The sequence below is a fragment of the Rousettus aegyptiacus genome, unplaced genomic scaffold (assembly GCF_014176215.1).
Source record: "Rousettus aegyptiacus isolate mRouAeg1 unplaced genomic scaffold, mRouAeg1.p scaffold_m13_p_7, whole genome shotgun sequence".
NCBI lineage: Eukaryota > Metazoa > Chordata > Mammalia > Chiroptera > Pteropodidae > Rousettus > Rousettus aegyptiacus.
Genome location: NW_023416310.1, coordinates 15,175,324 through 15,194,948, shown reverse-complemented (window position 1 = coordinate 15,194,948; position 19,625 = coordinate 15,175,324). Strand labels below are relative to the sequence as shown.

The following is a 19,625-nucleotide window of genomic DNA, read 5'->3' as shown; positions in this document are numbered from 1 at the left end:
ATTTTGAAGCCTATTTTTGTCTATTCTGCAACATTTCCACCTTTTCTACCCACTGATGTCACAGTTCTTGAAAGGATGCTTATCTAGATCATAGGCAAATACAAAAATACTTATCACGGAAAAAAGCAAAAGAATCTCACCTACATTACAAAATTATTCTTCTGTTTTTCCCCATAATACCTATCATTATTATATCTTTCACTTCTATGAAAAAGGGAAACAGAACCAACATATTCTGAACATTTCCTCAACATCAAATGCTATATTACCCTCCTCAATCTGTAATTTCATTTACTTCCTCTGAACAACCCTGTCCTCTAGGTAATATTGTTTCTATTTCACAGATAAGAAAACTAATACTCAACAGGACTAAGTAATTTGTTCAAAGTCATAAACCTAGCCAAGTAGAAGGATTAGAATTCAAATCCAGATTTCCCTCAAGGTCCACTATTCCCATGCTCCCCTCAAATAAGCATTTATAAGTTCAATCACCAAAGTGAAAAGCATCAAAATGAATTTTTTAAGTATCTATCTAAAATTTACACAAAATGTCATGAATTTAAACCCATGGTTGCTTTACAACTAGAAACAAATTAGACTACTGCTGGCCGATTGCTGAAGCTGGTGTGAGTGATGCCCTAGTCAAATACTAAAATGAACAAACCTGCTTCAGAAGCCAAACTAAAGGTAACAACAATCCATTCCGATTCTGCAACTGTCATGACCTTGGAATGACACCTAAAGGAATGAATTTCTGTCTTTGTTTCCAGAGCAGCCATAATACCATTTTTTGACAGTTCAAGACTTCATGCAGCGTTAAAATGTTTCTACTGTGATGTGTTGTGACTTCTCTAAAGTAGGAGAAAAATACTCCAAAATCAGAGGTCACAGAATAACCAGAGATAATGGTCCTTTGGTATACAGTCCTTTTGAGCCAGGGACGTGGATGGGGTATCATCCCCCAGCAGTAGCTTTTATACATTGCAGCACTGAAACAAATCCCAGATTAGTAAAAATTTATGGTAATCAGACTCGCTTGAATACTAGCTAGGTAATCTGTATTTCCTGATTTTGACATATCACAAAAGGAAAATGTAGAAATACAATTTTCACAGGGTTCTGCTGCCCGAAAATAGGGTCACATGAGGTCCTTTGCTGGGCTGCCTGGAGACTACAAAGACGTCTAAAGCATCATCCAGTTTCTTGCAATTAAGATGGGATGACAAACACGGAAACATGTGCCCTGCTGACGTCATGGAACGGAAAGGGGTGGCGTCCTGCTGCGTCACGTCAACGTCATACAGCGCACGAGGGAAGTTACACTCGGGAAGTAATTTCTCCAAGGAGCAACATTCAATAAAAACAAGCCTGACCACCCCATTCTAGGAGATATCTAAAAGGGGAAACTCTCCCTTCTCCCAAAATGTATGATCCCCTCATCAGGCGGGAATGAGGAAGGAGTCTGAGCTTGATCGGGATCCAGGGGACGAACTAGATAAGGAGAAAGCAATTTCTGGCCTTGGGAGCTCGTTCTTGAGGGGACCAGCGTGATGGGGATGAGCAGGGCATCTTTAGAACGAGGGCCTTCTCTATAGAAAGGGAAGGCCCTGGAGATATTTAAACCACGGTCCTCAGCGCCACCTGTGCGACTTAGGATCCAACCTCCCCTCACCAGCCCCAGTCTTGGTACCTGGAACTTAGTCCGTTCGGTAACCGGCGACTACGTGGGGTACAGGTTCCCCGAGCGCGCCCCCGACCGACGCACCGACCTGCGCGCGCACCGCGGGCCGGATGCGTGCGCGCCCCCGGACGTCCGCCCCGCCCCCTCTGCGGCCCGGGAGCCGGGCGGCGTGCGCGTCCCCGCACCGCGGAGCCGGGCGCTCGGAAAGGCGTCCCCGTAGCGCCTGAAAGTTCCTTCTTCGGCGCGTGTGTCGTACGTGGCGAGCAGCGCGGAGTCTGCAACTATCAAAAGGGCCCTGTAATGAGAGGCAGTGCAGCGAGACAATTCCTGGAAGAACGAGGGGCACTTGGTGGGCGGGGTTATTTCGGGCATTCAGGTGGGCCACCCGCCTGGGCGTCGGGAAGGCCCGCGTGGTTAGGGAGCGTAGGAGCGGCGTCTCTGGTTACGGGGTCGACCAAAGGGTAAAGGGCAGCCTCCGAGTTGGAGAGCACCTCCTTTGAGCAATGGCCGCGTCTGGGGAACCCGGGAGGCAGTGGCAGGAGGAGGTAGCGGCGGTGGTAGTGGTAGGCTCCTGCATGACGGACCTGGTCAGGTTAGTCGGGGGTCAGCACGCAGAGTGCGGTTCGCGGGAGGGGGCGGACCGTGCGCTCTTTGCCTTTGCTCTGGGACTTAGGGGATGGATGGAGAGTGATAGTTTTTGGTGTAAGCTCACAGGTTTCCCTAGCCCGCAGTGTGCCTTGATGGGGTGGAAGAGGCAGGATTTGAGTTTCTAATGGCATGTCAGGTGAGGGAACATCGAGGCCAAGGTGTTGTGAAAGCTCTGAAATAACTAGAAGCTCCTCCAAAGACCTGTTTCTTTTCCCTTGACCAGGCTGATGAGCCTCTCCCCTCACTAGCCCAGTGACTTGGTCAAGTCATTTTACCTCCAAGAATGCACCTGCCTCACAGGGTTGTTGTGAGAACTAAATGAGGTAAAGTGTTTTGTGAGCCATAACACTATCCACATTGGGTATTATTCGTCTGAACTTGTCTAAAGTGAATAGAGCGGAGGTCGAAAAGACAATGAGTCACTTTTCATCATATTGATTGTTGGCGTTCCTACAGTATTTCATATTTACAGCTTATTTTTCAGTATTACAGTAACCATGGGTTACCTCTGGCAACCCAAATGTGTCAAAATAAAAATCTGTAACAATATTTACAACCCATTTTTAAAAAGCGATCAAATAATGAAAAAATGCTAAATGAAAATAGTTGAATTAGGTCAGTGAGGTTGGATGGAGAGATCCTTCCAATTTAGCTTCCTTTTCTTAATGAAAGGGGCTTTTCTGATTATAAAAGTAATATTCATTGTAAAAAAAAAAATCAGACATTCCAAGAAAATCCTACCATTCAAATTGCTAAAATTTAATATTTTGTTGACCAGCTTTTGAGATATAATGTTATTTTATATTATTAAAAAAAAATAATCAGGCATACTACCACAAGACCCCATCTGTTCGGCAACCTTGCTTTTCCAAAGGATAGCAGAGAACCTAGAAAAAAATAAAAAAGCCTTGGGACAATCAAAATAAGTCACCAAGTCCCTGCACCAAACCACCTTTGTTTTATTTAGAAAATAGTTCTAGTGTCTTCACATAACCAATTTAATCTTAGATTGCTTAAAATGTTTATAAGCTCAGTTATCAAATTTCCAGGCCGAAATTAAAAAGGTGGAGAGTAGAAAGGGGAGAGACTGCTAGGGGCAGGTATGGTGACTGCCAAAAAACCTGTAAGTAGGAAAGTGTAACAAGCAACAAAAGAGTGTTAAATGCCAGTAGCCTTTGTTTTTCCACAGCTGTTTGAGCTACCTTGTCAGACACTGTACCGAGATAGAGGTGCTTCCTCTGGTTACAGAGCATGATGTTCAGTCGAGGTGTGGACATGTGCTGAAGAAGCCTACACATATTTTTCTAAAGCAAGAGTCAGCAAACCTTTCTTTAAAGGGCCAGATAGTAACTATTTAGAGTCTACGTCACATTTTTTTTAACAACCCTTTCAAAATGTAAAAACTATGTTTATCTCCTAAACCTTACAAAAACAGCTTGCTGACTGCTTTCTAGAGCATCACTGTCTCACAGCCTACTATAGTAATCGATGTTACTAGCATGACTCTTCAAGAAAAGGTAATATGATATCTGTTAAATTTTATATAAAAGGGCATGTTTCATTTTAGAAATAGTTCCATCAAATATGCTTAAAGTTTAGTTTCATAAAGGAAAAAAACCTTCATTAAACCTTCAGACATCTAAAATAATTCATTCCTTAGAAAATCCGTCTAGCCAATTTTTACCATACTTTCATAGGTGAAGCGGAAGAAGTTAGAAAGCTAAACAATGTTCCCAAGTAACCTACTTGAATAAGAGTGTTATAGTTAAAATTCAGAGCCACTTTCTCATTAAACTAAGAATTTTCTGTGAAGCTTGCCCATCAGACATTAAAGATAATTATAATACTTTCTAAAATGAATATTCTTTAAACTTTGGGGAGAACAGGGTGTCAAAAGCCCGTGTTAGCATTTGTCAGGATTTTTTAAATCTCATTTCAGAGATAGAGGAATTTAGAAATTATTTATCTCAGGCCTTTAGTTTATAAATTAGTAAGCTGGGGCTCAGAGAAGTAATAAATTCATATGTCGTGAACACCTCTCTAATTTCTCTTGCTGTTTTTTCCCTTCATAAAATATCCAGGTTTCTTCACATGAATCACTAGTAAAAATTTTATCCACATATAGACTCTCTCCCATGACGACAAATTTCTCATGGTTTCTAACTACTTCTGTCTCTGAAGATCTTTACAAAATACTTGAGTATAGGATTTTTAGTTAAAACCCTGCATCAGTGATAAACTTGAGTCCAGCTTTGCTAGTTATGGTACCTAACATGATTATATTAGTTTTCTGTTGCTGCTATAACAAATGACCACAAACTTGGTGGCTTAAACAATATAAATTTAATACTTACAGTTCTAGAAGTCATAGGTCTGACACATGTCTCACTAGACTAAAATCAAGATGTCTGTAGGGCTATATTCCTTTCTGAAGGCTCTAGGGGAAATCTATTTTCTTGCTTTTTCCAACTTCTACAGGCTACCCACATTCCTTGACTCACAGCCCCTTCCTCCTTCTTCAAAGCCAGCAATTGTTGGTCAAGTCTTTCACACTCTGCTACTCACTCTTCTGCCTCTCTCTTCTACCTTATAGGAACCCCTGTGATTATATTGGGCCCAAACAGATAATTCAGGATGATCTCCTGATTTTAAGGCATCTTATTATCAACCTTAATTCCCCCTTGCCATGTAACATAACATATACAGAAGTTCTAGGAATTAGGTTGTGGACCTCTGTGGGGCAGGGTGAGGTGTGGAGGGGTATTTTTCTGCCTACTACAGTGGTTAAGCTTAAAGTCAAAAAAATCTCATAATACTTAGAGCTTGAAGGATCATTGAAGCCTATCAGTCCATCCACATTTTACAGATGAGGTAACTAAGAGAGGTTAAATGACTCACCTCAAATCACAGCCAATTAGTGGCATAGTGAAAGCTGGAATCCAGGTTTCCCAACCTGTATATTTCCATTATATCATTCTGCCTCTAACTCTGTCTAGTATTTATTGCCCTTTTCATCTGCAGTTCATTTGAGAGCTTGTAGTCTGTACATTGTTTACTTTGTAAGCTGATAAGGAATAACAACTAAGGATTTATAATTTTCAGATCTAAAGATAGTATCTTCATTACCATTACCTATTTTATTTCTAAGTTTAACCGTAACCAGCCTAGACACCCATACCTATACTATAGAATCACTAGAAATAAAACTATTTCAGTAACTAAGCCCTCTTGGATACTATCCAGTGCAACTCATATTGCATTACCGTGTGCCAGAAACTGCTAATTTAATCAAAGAGCAACTTTTTTTTATTTTCTAATTTTAGCCCACTATGAATAGTAATCTCTATGTACTAATTTTGTTTTTAAATCATTAGTTCATCTAACATGGCAAACAGTGGACATTATTTAATGCCCACCTGTATTTATCATTATTCTCTTCCTTTTTCTTGAACAGTCATCTCCAAAGTTCCGCATTGCTAAGATAAGAGAAATTAAGCCTGATCGTTTAGAAAATTAAGTCAGCTCCTCCACAGACAGATTACCATGAAAACCCAACAACAAAAGAACTTTTTTAAGACATTAGGCTCACAGGCTTTAGTTAATCATGCTTTCACTAATAATCTTTATTTCTTGTGACACGTAACACTCACTTTTTCAATTACTTATTTGACAAATATTTATTGATTTTATACTATGTGCTAGGCGCTTTCCTAGGTACAGAGGATACAGCAATGGAAAACAGCCCAAAATCCCTGCCTTGTGGAGCTCACATCCTAGTGGGAGAGACAGTATTAGTAGAAATAAGTGAAATACATAGCATCTTAGATAAAGTACAAAAGGGAGGGAGGGAAGTAGTTATTTTAGATCATTGACCAGAGAAAGTCTCACTGAGAAGATGATTATGAGTAAAGACCTAAAGGAGGAAAGGAAGCCACACAGATACCTTTGGGGAAGGGCATGTGCAAAGGCCCTGAGGTGGGATCATGCCTCTTATGATCAGTGAACAACAAGGAATTCAGTGTGGCTGAAGAAAAGGAGGTGGGAGGAATCGATGATTACCCTAAATGAGATGAAAATCCATGAGCAGTTTTGAGCGGAAGAGTGACATAATATGATTTACATCTTAATGATCACTCTGGCCACTATGTGAGAATAGACTGAAGGAAGGCAAGGGCAAAAGCAGGGACACCAGTTCAGAACTAATCACAGCATTCTAGGCAAGAAATTATTGTAGCTTGCAAGTGGTGGAAGTGGAGGAGAAGTGAGCATCTTTTGATTGTATTTTGAAGGTAGAGCTGACAGGGTTTGCTGAGGAGTATGAGATAGGTCAAGGATTACTCGATTTCTATGGCCTCGCCAAGCGAAGGGGAAGTTGACCTTTGCTGAGATGCAGAAGGTTGTGAGCAGAGCGAGTTGGGTAGGGAGAGGGCAGTAGCAGGAGCTTAGAGTGGCCATGTGAGATTTAAGATGCCAATTAGACATCCAACTAAAGTGATCAAAAAGACAGATATATGAGTTTAGAGTTTAGAGGAGAGGTCCAACTGAGAGATATAAATTTGAGTCATCAGTGTATAGGTGGTGTGAGACAGGATGAGATCATTGAGGGTCTGAGCTCCTAGGGCACTGCAACATTTAGAGACTATATTTTTCACACAATTTATCTCCTGTCTCATGGTCTATCATGGTCCATCTCAAAACTTGATTTGAGACAAGTCTAATAGAAACCCATGTTTACATTTCCATATCAATAGACAATAATGTCAGCTAAAACCCTATGTTATCCTTTTACATGCTCCAATTAAAAGTGATGGTTTGAGAGATAAGGCTCATGTTCAACCAAGCATCCAAATTTAATCTTTAGCAAGTCAGGAAATGATTGCTTAATTGTCAAAAGATTTTAATTGGATAGTAGAATAAGTGACTTTAGAAGCTTTTAGATCCAAAATAGATGAAACATTGGACCTACGTTACTAAAAAATATCAGTCAAAATTTTGTACTTTACCTAAAATGTGTTTGACATATTACTGTACCCTCTAACCTGCATTGCCCCAAAACCCTCTTGACTTGTCATATTCTGAACATAAAAATCTCTTTTGCAGTCACATTTTCAGGAAAGCAAAAGCCAAAGGAATGTTGGTCCAAAAAGTATCATGCTTTCCCAATATTAAAGAAATATAATATCTTTGATTATTCTTTCTGCTCCCTCAATTGGTCTTGAAAGTTGCTTATTGGTTATCATTCAATATTTAAATTAGTATTTTGTTAAACATGCTTCTGTCACCTGAATTTCCTAATATCAAAAGAAATCATTCATGAGAAATTTGTTAATTTGGATCCCTTCAAAGAAAATATATGTTAAAAAGTAAATTACATATGACAAAGAGAGACCACCTGTGTGGTATTTCTAAGCAGTTCGTTTACAATCCATCTCTTTGCCAGCTCTTCGTGCCCAAGTGTCTATATTCTTGGGAGACCAAGGTAAGGAGGGTTTTGTAATGAGTGTTCCTCTAGTATTTTGATTACCTGTATATAATATTGAAATACTGAGATTGCGCTAAGTGCTAGGATACTGCAATTAGTAGAACATGGTCATCGTTCTTGAGGAACTTATAGTCCAAGGGAGAAGGCAGACACAAAATAGATGATTGTAGTATGATGTTCTAAACACTTGCAGGTTCTGTGGGAGCACAGGGAAAGTTCCTAGATGAGATTCCTCCCAAGTCAAGTCTTGAAAAATAAGCAGGTGCTAGCCCAGCAAATCAGAGTGAGTCGCGGATGTGGATATGCACAGTATGTGCTGGGGACAGCAGCCACCTGGGTCTGTAGAGCATCAGATAGATGTAAGGTATTGATGAAAGGCCTCATCGGCCATCCTAAGGTGCTTGGGTTTTATTCTGTAGGCCCTAGGAGCCAGTGAAGGACTCAAAGTACAGGAATGACTTGGGCAGTATTTCCCATAGCCCAGTCAATAATAAAGGCAGATTTAAAAGAAGGTAATGCTTGGAAGGTATCAAAGACACTCTCCTTGAAGATAGGGAGACCCATTCAAAAGGTAAACTAATTGTCTTTGCAAAAGTTGATGAGGGCCTGAATAAGGACAGTAGCGATGGGAATAAAGAAGAGGGGGAAAGTTAAAGATTTAGGGGATAAAATAGTTGAAAACATCTGTGAAGTAAAATGGGCATGAATCAAGCATTCGCTCTCTAGTCCAAGCAAACCCTTACACTAACAGTTAGCTTTCCCAAATTGACAAGATCTAGAAAGTGGAATTCTTGGAAAGAATCTCATGAACAAAAGAATTCTGCGTTTCGTGCTTTTCAGGGATGAAAAATAACTATGTTATAATTTAGTTTTCACTACTTCTTAAATATTATTATGTCTTCTTTGACCCATCAGTTATTGAGAGCATTTTTTAAATCTCTTTACATATGAAGACTTTTTTGATCTTTTTATTATGAACTTCTAATTTAACCTGTTATGGTCAGAGAATATATTCCAAATATACTATTCCGTGACAATTGAAGAAACTTTATTTAAAGCCTAGTACCCAGTTAATTTTTGTAAATGTTCAATTTACATACATTATTTATTGTTTGAGAGCATTTGAGATCTTACACCCCAGCACGTGTCGTCAGTTTGGCTCAAATAAATTCTTAGGAAAAAAAAAATTATTTGACAAGTGTTAGCTATGGTATTTTATATATGTTCCTCAAGCCAGCCTGACTTTTTGTCTGCTTGATCTGTTGATAACTTAAGGAATTGTGTTAAAATTACCTACCGCGATGGTATTTATCAATTTCTTATTGTGTGTGTGTGTGTGTGTGTGTGTGTGTGTGTGTGTGTGTGTGAGATTAGTTGTATTAGAATTGTTACCTTTTCCTGCTGAATTTAACCTTTTGGTTAAAGTTAGTAATCATCTTTATCTTTTTTTCTCTAAGCTTTTACTTTGTTATTTTAAATTTTTTAAATTAGTTTCAAGTGTACAGTACATTGGTTAGACATTTATATAGTTCATAAAACGATCCCCCCATTTGTTCCCGCCCTTTCCTGGCCCTCTACCTAGCCATCATATTAATGCTAACTGCGTTGCTATGCCATGCTGCCCATCCCTGTGACCAACTATCAACTACTAATTTGTACTTTAACCCTTCACCCCATTCTCCCAACTCCCCTCCCCTCTGTCACCAAATTGTCCACTATATACTTTGTATGATATTGATAAGCCTACAGGGTTTATTATAGTTGATATTTGCCAGGGATATTTTTTCCCATCTTTTTATTTTAAACTTTCTCTGTTCTTAATGTTACGTGTGTCTTATAAAGAGCACGTAACAGGATTTAGATTTTTTGTTGGTTGGTTTTGTTATATTTTTTATGACTTTAATTTTTTCTGTTTTTTATCTGAAGAATGTATTCCATTCACATTTAATGTGAGCTCTGATGTATTCGGATTCATTTCAAACATGTTATTTTACAGTAAACTACTCTTTAGAATAGTTTCTCAAACTTATAAAGATTGTAGAGCACAAAGAACTCGTGATGCTTTTCGTGGAATGCCATAGAATATTAAGCTTAAGGTAACTATATTCATATTTCACATGAAATTACCTTCTCTCTTCTGTTAAACTGTAATTTACACATAGTGTGCCCAGGGGTTTAAGAAGAGAAGTTAAATTTGAGAACATTCTGTTCATCAACTCAATTCCTTCTGAACTCTGGGGAAAGGAGTATCCTATTTGGTCTTTCCATCGTAGCGTCTTGGTTCAGCTTGCAAAACTCCAGTGTTTATCAGAAGCATGGCTACCATAAATTACACAAGAAATTATAAAACATGAAATATAGATAGGTGCAAGGGGCTTTAAGCACTTTAGCAGATATGGGTTTGGAATCAAACCAATCTTGGTTTGAATCCTGGCTCTGCCATCTTCTTCTAGTGAACTTGAGTATGTTTTTTAATCTAATTCTCATTCTCCTTATCTGTGACATGGGGATGAAAAAAATAACTTTCTTGTGGGTTATTGTAAGGAGTAAGTGATTTAGTGGTCACAGCGTGCTTAATGCAGTATTTCTTACGGTAAGCATTCAAATGGTATCTGGCACTACTGTATTATATATTTTAACAGATATTTATTGGACATAGGATGTCTATAGGCACAGTCTTAGGCCACCATGTATAAAAGTCAATGTGTGAAACATGCATAGATTGATCAAACAGAGGCAGGGCAACTAACCCACACTGTTACAGTTGGACTTCTAGAGGAGCAAATATCTGAGTTGAATTTTTAAGGATGCATATGGATTAGCTCAGCACAAAAGCAGGGAAAAGAGCTTTCCAGGCATAGGGAATCAGATATACAAAGAAATATGAAATACTAATACAATTTTAAGAATGAACACTAATCTATTATGACATTATAGTGGAGGCCACCACTCTTTGCCCTGTAACATCATGTAGTGCCACAGCCAAAAGAAGTAGAGGAATAGAATGAACTATATGTCTTTTTTAATATAGAGTTTATTTTTTACGCTGATGTTGTTAATGTTGAACAAATATTTGTAATAGCTACTGAATGTCTAATAAGTCAAAACTGAGAAAAAATATTCAAAATATATAAAGAACTCATACAGCTCAATAGCAAAACAAACAATCCAATGAAAAAAAATGCGCAGATCTAAATAGACATTTTTGTAAAGAAGATATACAGATGGCCAATAGGTACATTTAAAAAATGCTCAGAATCACTAATCATCATGGAAATGCAAATCAAAACCACAATGCAGTACTTACAATATTATGTCACACCTGTTAGAATTTTACCAAAAAAATAAAAAATGTTGGCGAAGATGTGGAGAAAAGGGAACCCTCATGCACTGTTGGGAATATAAATTGGTGAAGCTACTATGGATTCCTCAACAAATTAAAAATAGAGCATACGATCCAGCAATTCCGCTCTGAGTATCCAAAGAAAACAAAACACTAACTGGAAAAAATATATTCTTCCCTATGTTCACTGCAGTATTATTTACCACAACCAAAATATGGGAACAACTAAAGTTGGATGAATAGATAAAATACACATATACACACACACAATGAAATATTCAGCCATGAAGAAGAAGGAAGTCTTGCCGTTTTGGACAACATGGATGGACTTTTAGGGCATTATGCTAAGTGAAATAAATCAGAAACCAAGCCCAGTTGATCCAGAGAACAGATTGGTGGTTGTCAGAGGCAGGTGATAGGCGGGTAAGCAAAATAGGTAGAGACTTGCAGTTATAAATAAATCCTGGGGATATATTGTATAACAAGGTAACTATAATTAATAATATTCTATTGTATGTTCGAAAGTTGCTAAGAGAATAATAGATCTTAAAATAGATCTTTCTAATCAAGAAAAACAGAGAAAGCTAAGACTATGGTTTAAAGGCCACAGAATGGAATCATAAGACCTGAATTAAAATTAGGCTCAACCACCTTACAGCTATGTTCATTTTGATAAGTCATTACTTTTTTGAATCCTTATTTTCTCCCCAAAACAGATGATAAGGCCTACCCTAATACACCTTACAATGTATTGTGAAGTTCAAATATAATATAATCACTTCTTGATTATTCATGTGATAGGAATGTGAAAGAATCATGAGTACCAAAAAACAAAAATAGTAAATTAAAATTTTTAATAATTAATTCCAGAATACATTTTTTGTATGCTGATTTATCCTTCTAATTATATTTTGCTCAGGACAAAATTAATTCCATGTGTATTTCTTTAACCTACACCAGCAGATGGCAGGAAGAAGTAGCCTACATAATTAAAGTGTGGTGACAGAAGTCATTTTAGAATTTAAAATTTACTAAAATTAATTGACAAAACAAAATAAAATATCAGTTTTATAGTTATCTCTCACTCCATACTTTCTTGCTTCTTCGATGAATTAAAGAGTTTTTCTTTAGGAACTTTGATAAATGCTTTCGTTTCACCAATTCTCTTTCCGTCCCAATTTTTCTGCTTCCTGGTTTTTCCACATACCTTATGTGCCATCTTTTAGTTGTCCAATCCCAACTCCTCAATCCCCCATACGTACACATATATTTATCCTGCCCTTTCCTTTTGCGGCTTCTAGTTCCAAAATTAGCTCATTCTGTATCTCCCTGTCCAAGTGTCTGTTCTTTCTCAGGACTTTTTTCAGCTGGGAGTAAGGAGGTAGGTTATGTATGTATGTATGTATGTATGTATGTATTCTGTATGTATGTGTGTGTGTATAATTCAAAAATATTAGTCCACAGTAGATAGTACTTTCATTTTTAAATATATTTTTAATATTTTGACCTGTACACTTCTGGTTCCTCAGTATTCAGTCCTCTAGCCCACATTTTAAGAATGAGGAAGGATGTGGCTCCTTTTTGTCGCCATTCGGAACATATTTCTGCTCAGTACTGGTTTACTTTTCTCCTTGGGCTATGGTCATACACAGCCCTTTTGCCTGCTTTCACCTCACTGTATGATTTATTGTGCACATATGCATCTGTCATCCCAATATCATCTATATAAGTGTCTTTTAAGGTATAAACCATTCATTTAAAAAATACTTCTGTTGGAGTAACTAGTACCAGGCCTACCTTCCCACCCTAAACAACTAGAAAATGGGACATACATGGGGCAGAATATATGAAGCAGCTGTTTCTGATACTGAACAACAGGAGCGTATGTTATCCAGAAGAGAGAGGAAACAAGCTGAGTCCTGGAGGCACATTACTGACCATGGCACAGCGAAGAGCAACTCCAGGAAATCACGGCAGCACCAGGAAGTTGAGAAACTGAGTTCATAGCTTAGGGAAACTAAGGTGGCTAGAATCTGTGGGAATGTGTACTGGAGAGGAAGAAGCTCCTCAGAGGAAAGTTCAGAAATCTGCATCTCCTTGAGTGTTACTAAATACTAAGTGGACACAGAAACTTCACAAACCTGAGCAACTATTGGAGAGCTCTAAGCGAAACCTTTCCCAGAAATTATACAGGAGAGAGGTGTGGTCCTATCCAGCCGGAGACATCACTGAACCCCAGGAGCATACGGTAGAGATCCCAGAAGGACTACAACTTAGTAGAAGGGATAAACTTGTCCTGAAGTAAAGGCTACTCCAAGCTCATCCTAACAAATCTGAACAATCCTCAAAAGAATCAAACAGATCCACACATAACTGCCTGAAAAAACAAAATCCAATCCTTTGGGGAAAAAAAACAACAACAACATTGAGACATTCAACAATGTAACATTTACGATATTTGGCTTCCAATCAAAAAATCATTAGTCATGCAAAGAATCAGGAAAATGTGATCCACAACCAAGAAAAAAAGTCAATGAAAACTGGCAAAGAAATGACAGGGATTGTGGAATTAGCAGAAAGGAATTTTCAAAAAGCCATTATAAATAGGCTCAGTGATCTAAAGAAAAACCTGAATATAGTGAAGAGAAATGTAGAAAATGTATAAAAGAACGAAATAGAAGTTTAAGAAATGAAAAAATGCAATATCTGAAATGAAAGTCAGTTGATAGGCTTATCAGTAGATTAGACATTACAGAAGAAAGGATCAGCATAGTGAAGCATGAAGAAAAAATGAACAAAATACACAGCCTCGGTGATGTGAGACCAACGGTCTACCGTACGGGTAATTGTAGTCTAAGAAGAAAGAGCGTGGGAGCTGCACAAAAAATATTTGAAGAAATAATGGCTGGAAATTTTTCAAATTTTATGAAAACTATAAATGTCTAGATCTAAGAATTTCAATGAACCCCAAGCAGGATAAGCATAATGTAAACCACATCAAAGCACATCGTAATCAAATTCCTGAAAACCAATTATAAACAAACTCTTAAAATCATCCAGAGGAAAAGAACACACATCACACATAGGGGACCAAAGATTGATTGCAGACTTCTTATCAAAAACAATGCAAGCCAGAAAAAAAAAAAAAAAAATGAAATTTTTAAAGTGCTTGAAAAATAAACTCAACATAGACTTCTATATCCTTCAAATAGGATGGGAAAATAAAGACAAAAACAGTAGCCAAGAGAACTTATCAGCAACTTGCACTACAGTAAACACTGAAAGGGGTTCTTTAGTTGGAACCAAAATGATGCTAGGTAGAAACTCAGATCCATCCAAAGGAATGATGAGCCCCAGAAATGGTAAATCTATGGATGAAGACTTTTCATTTCTTAATTTCTTTAAAAGCAATTGACAGTGAAATAATAACAGTGTTGTAAGGCGTCTATGATATGGAAGTAAAATGTACAATAATGGCACAGAGGTTACAAAGGGGAAATGGAAAAATACTATTGTAAACTAAGTTACATTTTTTAGGTAAAGTGGCATAGTAATGTTTGAAAATAAACTGATAACTTCAAGATGCTTATTGTAAACCCTAGATGAATCAGTTTTTTAGAACTGAAAAAAGTGGTAGAGTTAATAACACACCAAAGTGAAAATGAAATAAAATACAATTAGTCTAAAAGAAGATAGGAAAAGAGGAAAGAAAGAAATGAGTGCTGTAATGTCAGATAGTGGTATTGCTATGAAGAAAATCGTTGGGAAGCAATGTTCCGTGAACTCACATTTCTGTATGATCAGGACTTTGAGCCAAGGTTGCGAGCACCTGGATTAAAGAGTGTTTGAATGGCAAACCTCCAAAGTCTGAGACCTCTAGAGAGATTTAGAGACGGCTCCCTTGGACACAGGTATTTACTTGCTAGGGGCTCTAAACCTAGAGACCTTCTCTTCTTCGCCCCTTAGAGGATTTGTCATTACAAAGGAAAGTCAGTGGGTCCTGTTCTCCGTCTCCCCCTCCCCCAACCCCACTCGGAGAGGAGGAGCGGCAGCTAGGTCAGCTCTCCTACATAACTCACTACAAAAATTCATTATTTTGAGGTATCTCTCATGTCACCCTGTAGAGATTGGCACATAGAGAACTAATGCAATTATGAGTAATTAAAAGGTTGTCTCTGATCCAGAAACCTAGTGTTTCCTATCGGAATGAATGAATGAATACTTAACAAATTAAAATAGTAAGGAGGTCTCTCCTGTAAGGTGGCTGGGAAGGCCTCGCTGAGGAAGTAACCTCTGAGCACAATGGTGAATAAGCCATGTGAAACCATAACATGGAATAAGACCATAACATACTATTATTGGCTCTCTCAGTGCCTAGCACACTTTATCACACATAAGCAAAATTTAGATCAATGAGGGTCAAGGGTATGACACTCTAAAAGGCTGCTCACTTCTGGCTAGATTATTATTTAACTTCTATAAATTCAAGAGTAGCTACATCTTCAGACAAAATGACATTTTAGCCACAGACTTGTTAGCTAGGAAAAGATATCAGCTGGAAATCAAAATCAGTTAAGAACTGGCTAAAGTATAATCAATGTTTCATTCCCTTAAATCATATACATCTGCAAATTTAGGTTTAGGAAGCACAGAATGAAGTGTTAGTTGGAAGGCTAAATTTTTTTTACAAAGGTAGAAATAGATATCACTAAGTGGGTTTGGAAATTACTCTCATTCTTGTAAATGTGACATACACAAATGCTGAGAAGAACAGATATAGTTGAAGAGTACAGGCAGTAGGAATAGCAAATGAGCGTAACGAATTCTAATTGGGTAATAACTAGTACAATCCTGTTCTAGAGTTGTAGTGTGTCAAGCTTGCAGCCAGAAGAAAGGACGGAATGCAAAAGCCAAAAAGCAACATATTCCTTGACTTTGAGCTGGGGCCGGTATTAGTGTGACCCTTTTGGTCTAAACACTGCTCGTCTCTGTTTCACCAGGTCATTCCTTCCTTTGCTATAAATCATCTCTAAGAATCTGTAACAAGCACATCATTGTCAAGAAGTTAAAAGCAATTGATAAGTTGTTCTGCTAACACCTGTCAGTGAAATAACTCAGAGCACAAAACCCAGGCATTTAAGGAGTTGACAAGTATTATTAAACCTGTTTTGCAAGAGAAGCTGGTTCACAGAGGGAAAAACTGTCACAGGTAATACAATCAGTAAGTGGCTCAAGCTTCCTGCCTCACACAGCCAGGCTGTAACCCCATGGCCTCTCGTAGCCCAGAAGACTGTTGGGCCATCAATGAACAGTGACTGGAGTTTCCTTCTGTCCAACTTTAAAATGTCGTGACCTTTTTAAAGCTACGAATATTCCTTAAAATTCAAATATATTTCTTATGACTGATTTTCTCTGGGTTTTCTCATTCTGAAATTTACAGTATTTAAAAATTTTAAATGGTAGCAACAGTGTATTTTTGTTTCTCTTTTTTTTTTTCCTTTGAGCACTTTAATTTGCCCATCTTTGGTGCCCTGCTAAACCTCATCTTTGAACTGAGGCGAATCATAGTGATCCCTTCACCCAGGGATGGTGCTTAATGCAGTTTCTTTCTTAACTGTGGCCTTTATTTCATGATTTTATTAAAGATAAAAGATAGGAACACCTAATTCAGAGTTAATTAGGATTTATAACTCAGAAATGCTTCTGCTTATTTGTAACTAGCTTTCTAGTTGCTCTCCACTCCACTTTCCACTCTCCATTTACTTTTTAAAAAAATAAGTAAGCAATAAACTGTCTTAGTCTGGGTGCAACAGAAAGCAGAGCATAAGACGAAGGCTTAAGTGTGCATACTCTATCCAGGATGCTGATCCGGGAAGCAAGAGCAAGAAATAGCAAAAGTGAAGCAGGGAAGTAGGAAGGGCCTGTGCAAAGATGCTTGACATGTTCGAAGTGGCCACCCCCACGAGCAACTGGTTGCTCAATCCTGCAAGACAGCCTAAATAACCATAACAAAGAAACAGAAACACTGGAGTGGGAAGAGAGTGGCATTGGGTAAGGCACAGTTAGGTTGCACCTGCCAGAAGCCAGCTGGAGCCCAGGAAGAAGCTGTGGCTGGAAAAAAGACGCAGAGAGGCCAGATGAATCTGAAGTGGTAACAAGTTGTGTCCCTTAATACACAAATATATTCTTGTTGCATATACTTCAGAGCATAAGTATATAAAGCAAAACATAAACTTTTGCTCCCCACCCTTCTCCTGGATACCTGTCATTAACATTTCACTTTCTTTGCATTTGCATATCATCTAAGACATATACAAATGTCTTTCCTTTTAAAAAACATGAATCAGATCATACTAATCTTTTTCTGTGACACTTTTTTCACTCATGTATTACATCATAGCTAGGTTTTGGATTTTTTAAAAAAAAAAATTCATTTTAATGTTTTAAAAGACATAAAATGACAGGCATAAGTAGTCTAAAACAATTAGAACTGAGGCAGCTGTAACGAAAATGAACACAATGCCATGATTTGACCTCATGAAGGAAATGACTTAAATAAAATTTCACAAGTCTTCATGTTTGCAATAATATATTAATGTACAAAATATCAAAAATACAAAGTATGAGTGTTCCCTTTTAGGTTTATAATAGACTTTCAAACCTCTGTTTAATACATTTCTAAGCCTTCTCTGTTTAGCAGCTGCACAAATACACACATACTAGTATTTTACCATGAGAATTATAGTTTTCATCTCAAAACTAGTCACTTTCCTTTTACCCATAGCTATATACATTTCATTTCTATTATAAGACACTAAAGACCTTTGTAGTGGTAAATCTTGATTTTTAAAAAGAATCTTTTTAGTTCTGTAGCATGATGGATTTAATTAAACAGTTGAAACATAATATGGTAAATACATCATACTGTTTAAACCAATCCAAAGATGTGGGAAAATGTTTGATTTTTAAAATATAACCAAGATGAGACTGCACAATTATGAGCAGTAAAATACTAGAAAACAGTGAGTTAATAAGATCGTTTTTCATCAGTGGCCATTCATTATTTTGCTCCTTGGAACCTGGAAGAAATTGTCTTCTTTGAGTTTCAAATGTTCTAGTAAATCTCGTCATTTCTTAGCTTCCTCAATATCACCTTGAATCACTGAAAAAGGCAACTCTAAAAAATCAACATTCTTTTCTGGTATGAGGTAGCCAACGATGGCCACATTGAGGCTTTCCCCAAAGAAGTCCTCTTTGAAGATATGTGTGATATGAGTTTCCATGGACTTTTTTGTATTCTTGTCCTATGGGTTCCTTCCTATGCTCACCGCTATCTTATGGATGTCTCCACTTCCAACACTGGCCCAGCCATAATAAAACCAATGGCTACATCAGCACAAGGTTATCTGCTACTTCTTCGGGAAAGTTAGCTGTGGGGGTGCCCAGCTGCTTGGAGCTTGGCGGTGGCAGAAATAAGGCAGGTGCCTCATGACTCTGACCACTTGTGGTATGGGCTGCAAGTCCTGCAGAGCCAGCATCAAGGCGGTGCCCGGACCCGGGACCAGCCAGGGGACACCGGCGCGCGAGCTCCGTCCGCTGGCGGGGCAGATGCGCAACCAGTCCGGAGGCACCGCGACTGCCCCGGCAAGCTGCTTGCGCTGCAGACCCGACAGCACGTCGTGCTTCAAGTTGATTTTGCCTGTGGGAGGCACACTGGAAAACACTGATTTAACCTTCATTGAGTTGATACATGAATGAAGGAATGAAAGGATGAGTTCTGGTTACAGTTTTGCCTGTAGAAGAATGCTGCTGTGCAGTGGGTACCGGCTGGTAAAACACGGAGCTATCGTTGTTAGACAGCTGACCAGTCACCCTGCCAGTCTCCTCCTCATGCATCAGCACCTCCACGTCCTCAATTCAGCAGTGAGAATGGCGACTGTACAGGGGAGACATGGAAAAGAGATGAGAGGAAAAACAGTTTTCCCTCTTCCCATCAGAGCTCTTGGCTGAGGCCCTATTTGAAAAGACCGATTAATGAGAGAAAAACAAGTTTCTCCCTCAGGTATACATGGGAGAAACCCAGGGGAAAAAAATGACTTAATTCCCCAAGGTGACTTCAAATTCAGGATTAAATACCATTTTAACAGGGAAAGAAGACGGGGGAGGTAGGCCTGTTAGGGGAGAGTAAATAACTTTTAAGAAAGGTGAATGGCCCTTAGAATAGATGGGAGGTATTATAGCTTGTGACAATTCCTGTATGTGTGCGGTGTGGATTTCTGATCTCACCTGTGACAAGAATCAATCTTCTCTGGTTGATTCCACTCCTGGGGAAGGGATTTATGGCAGTTGAGTTCCTTTTGGAAGATCTGTCTCTAGGCAGATAAATGGAATTCAGAGAAAGCCTCTCCCTGCATTTGCTGTTTTTTTCAAGTGCCAACAGCTCAAAATAATATATCAAAGCAGCATATTTG

General features: G+C 38.4%; 2 protein-coding genes across 3 annotated transcripts in view; one reads left to right on the top strand and one right to left on the bottom strand.

Moving 5' to 3' along the window:
* BABAM2 (BRISC and BRCA1 A complex member 2) overlaps positions 1 to 1,841 on the bottom strand; it is a 342,513-nt gene extending 340,672 nt beyond the window's left edge. Inside the window, exon 1 of the mRNA XM_016145351.2 lies at positions 1,691 to 1,841. The gene's annotated coding sequence lies outside the window, so the exon portion shown is untranslated. The remainder of the gene's footprint in view (positions 1 to 1,690) is intronic.
* Positions 1,842 to 1,895: 54 nt separating this feature from the next.
* Positions 1,896 to 19,625, top strand: part of RBKS (ribokinase) — a 77,260-nt gene continuing 59,530 nt past the window's right edge. The window contains exon 1 of one of the 2 annotated variants that reach the window (XM_036224068.1): positions 1,896 to 2,273. In XM_036224068.1, coding sequence (XP_036079961.1) covers positions 2,185 to 2,273 — 89 coding nt within the window. In that variant the 5' untranslated portion in view covers positions 1,896 to 2,184. The remainder of the gene's footprint in view (positions 2,274 to 19,625) is intronic. The other variant, XM_016145353.2, reaches the window with a different exon arrangement.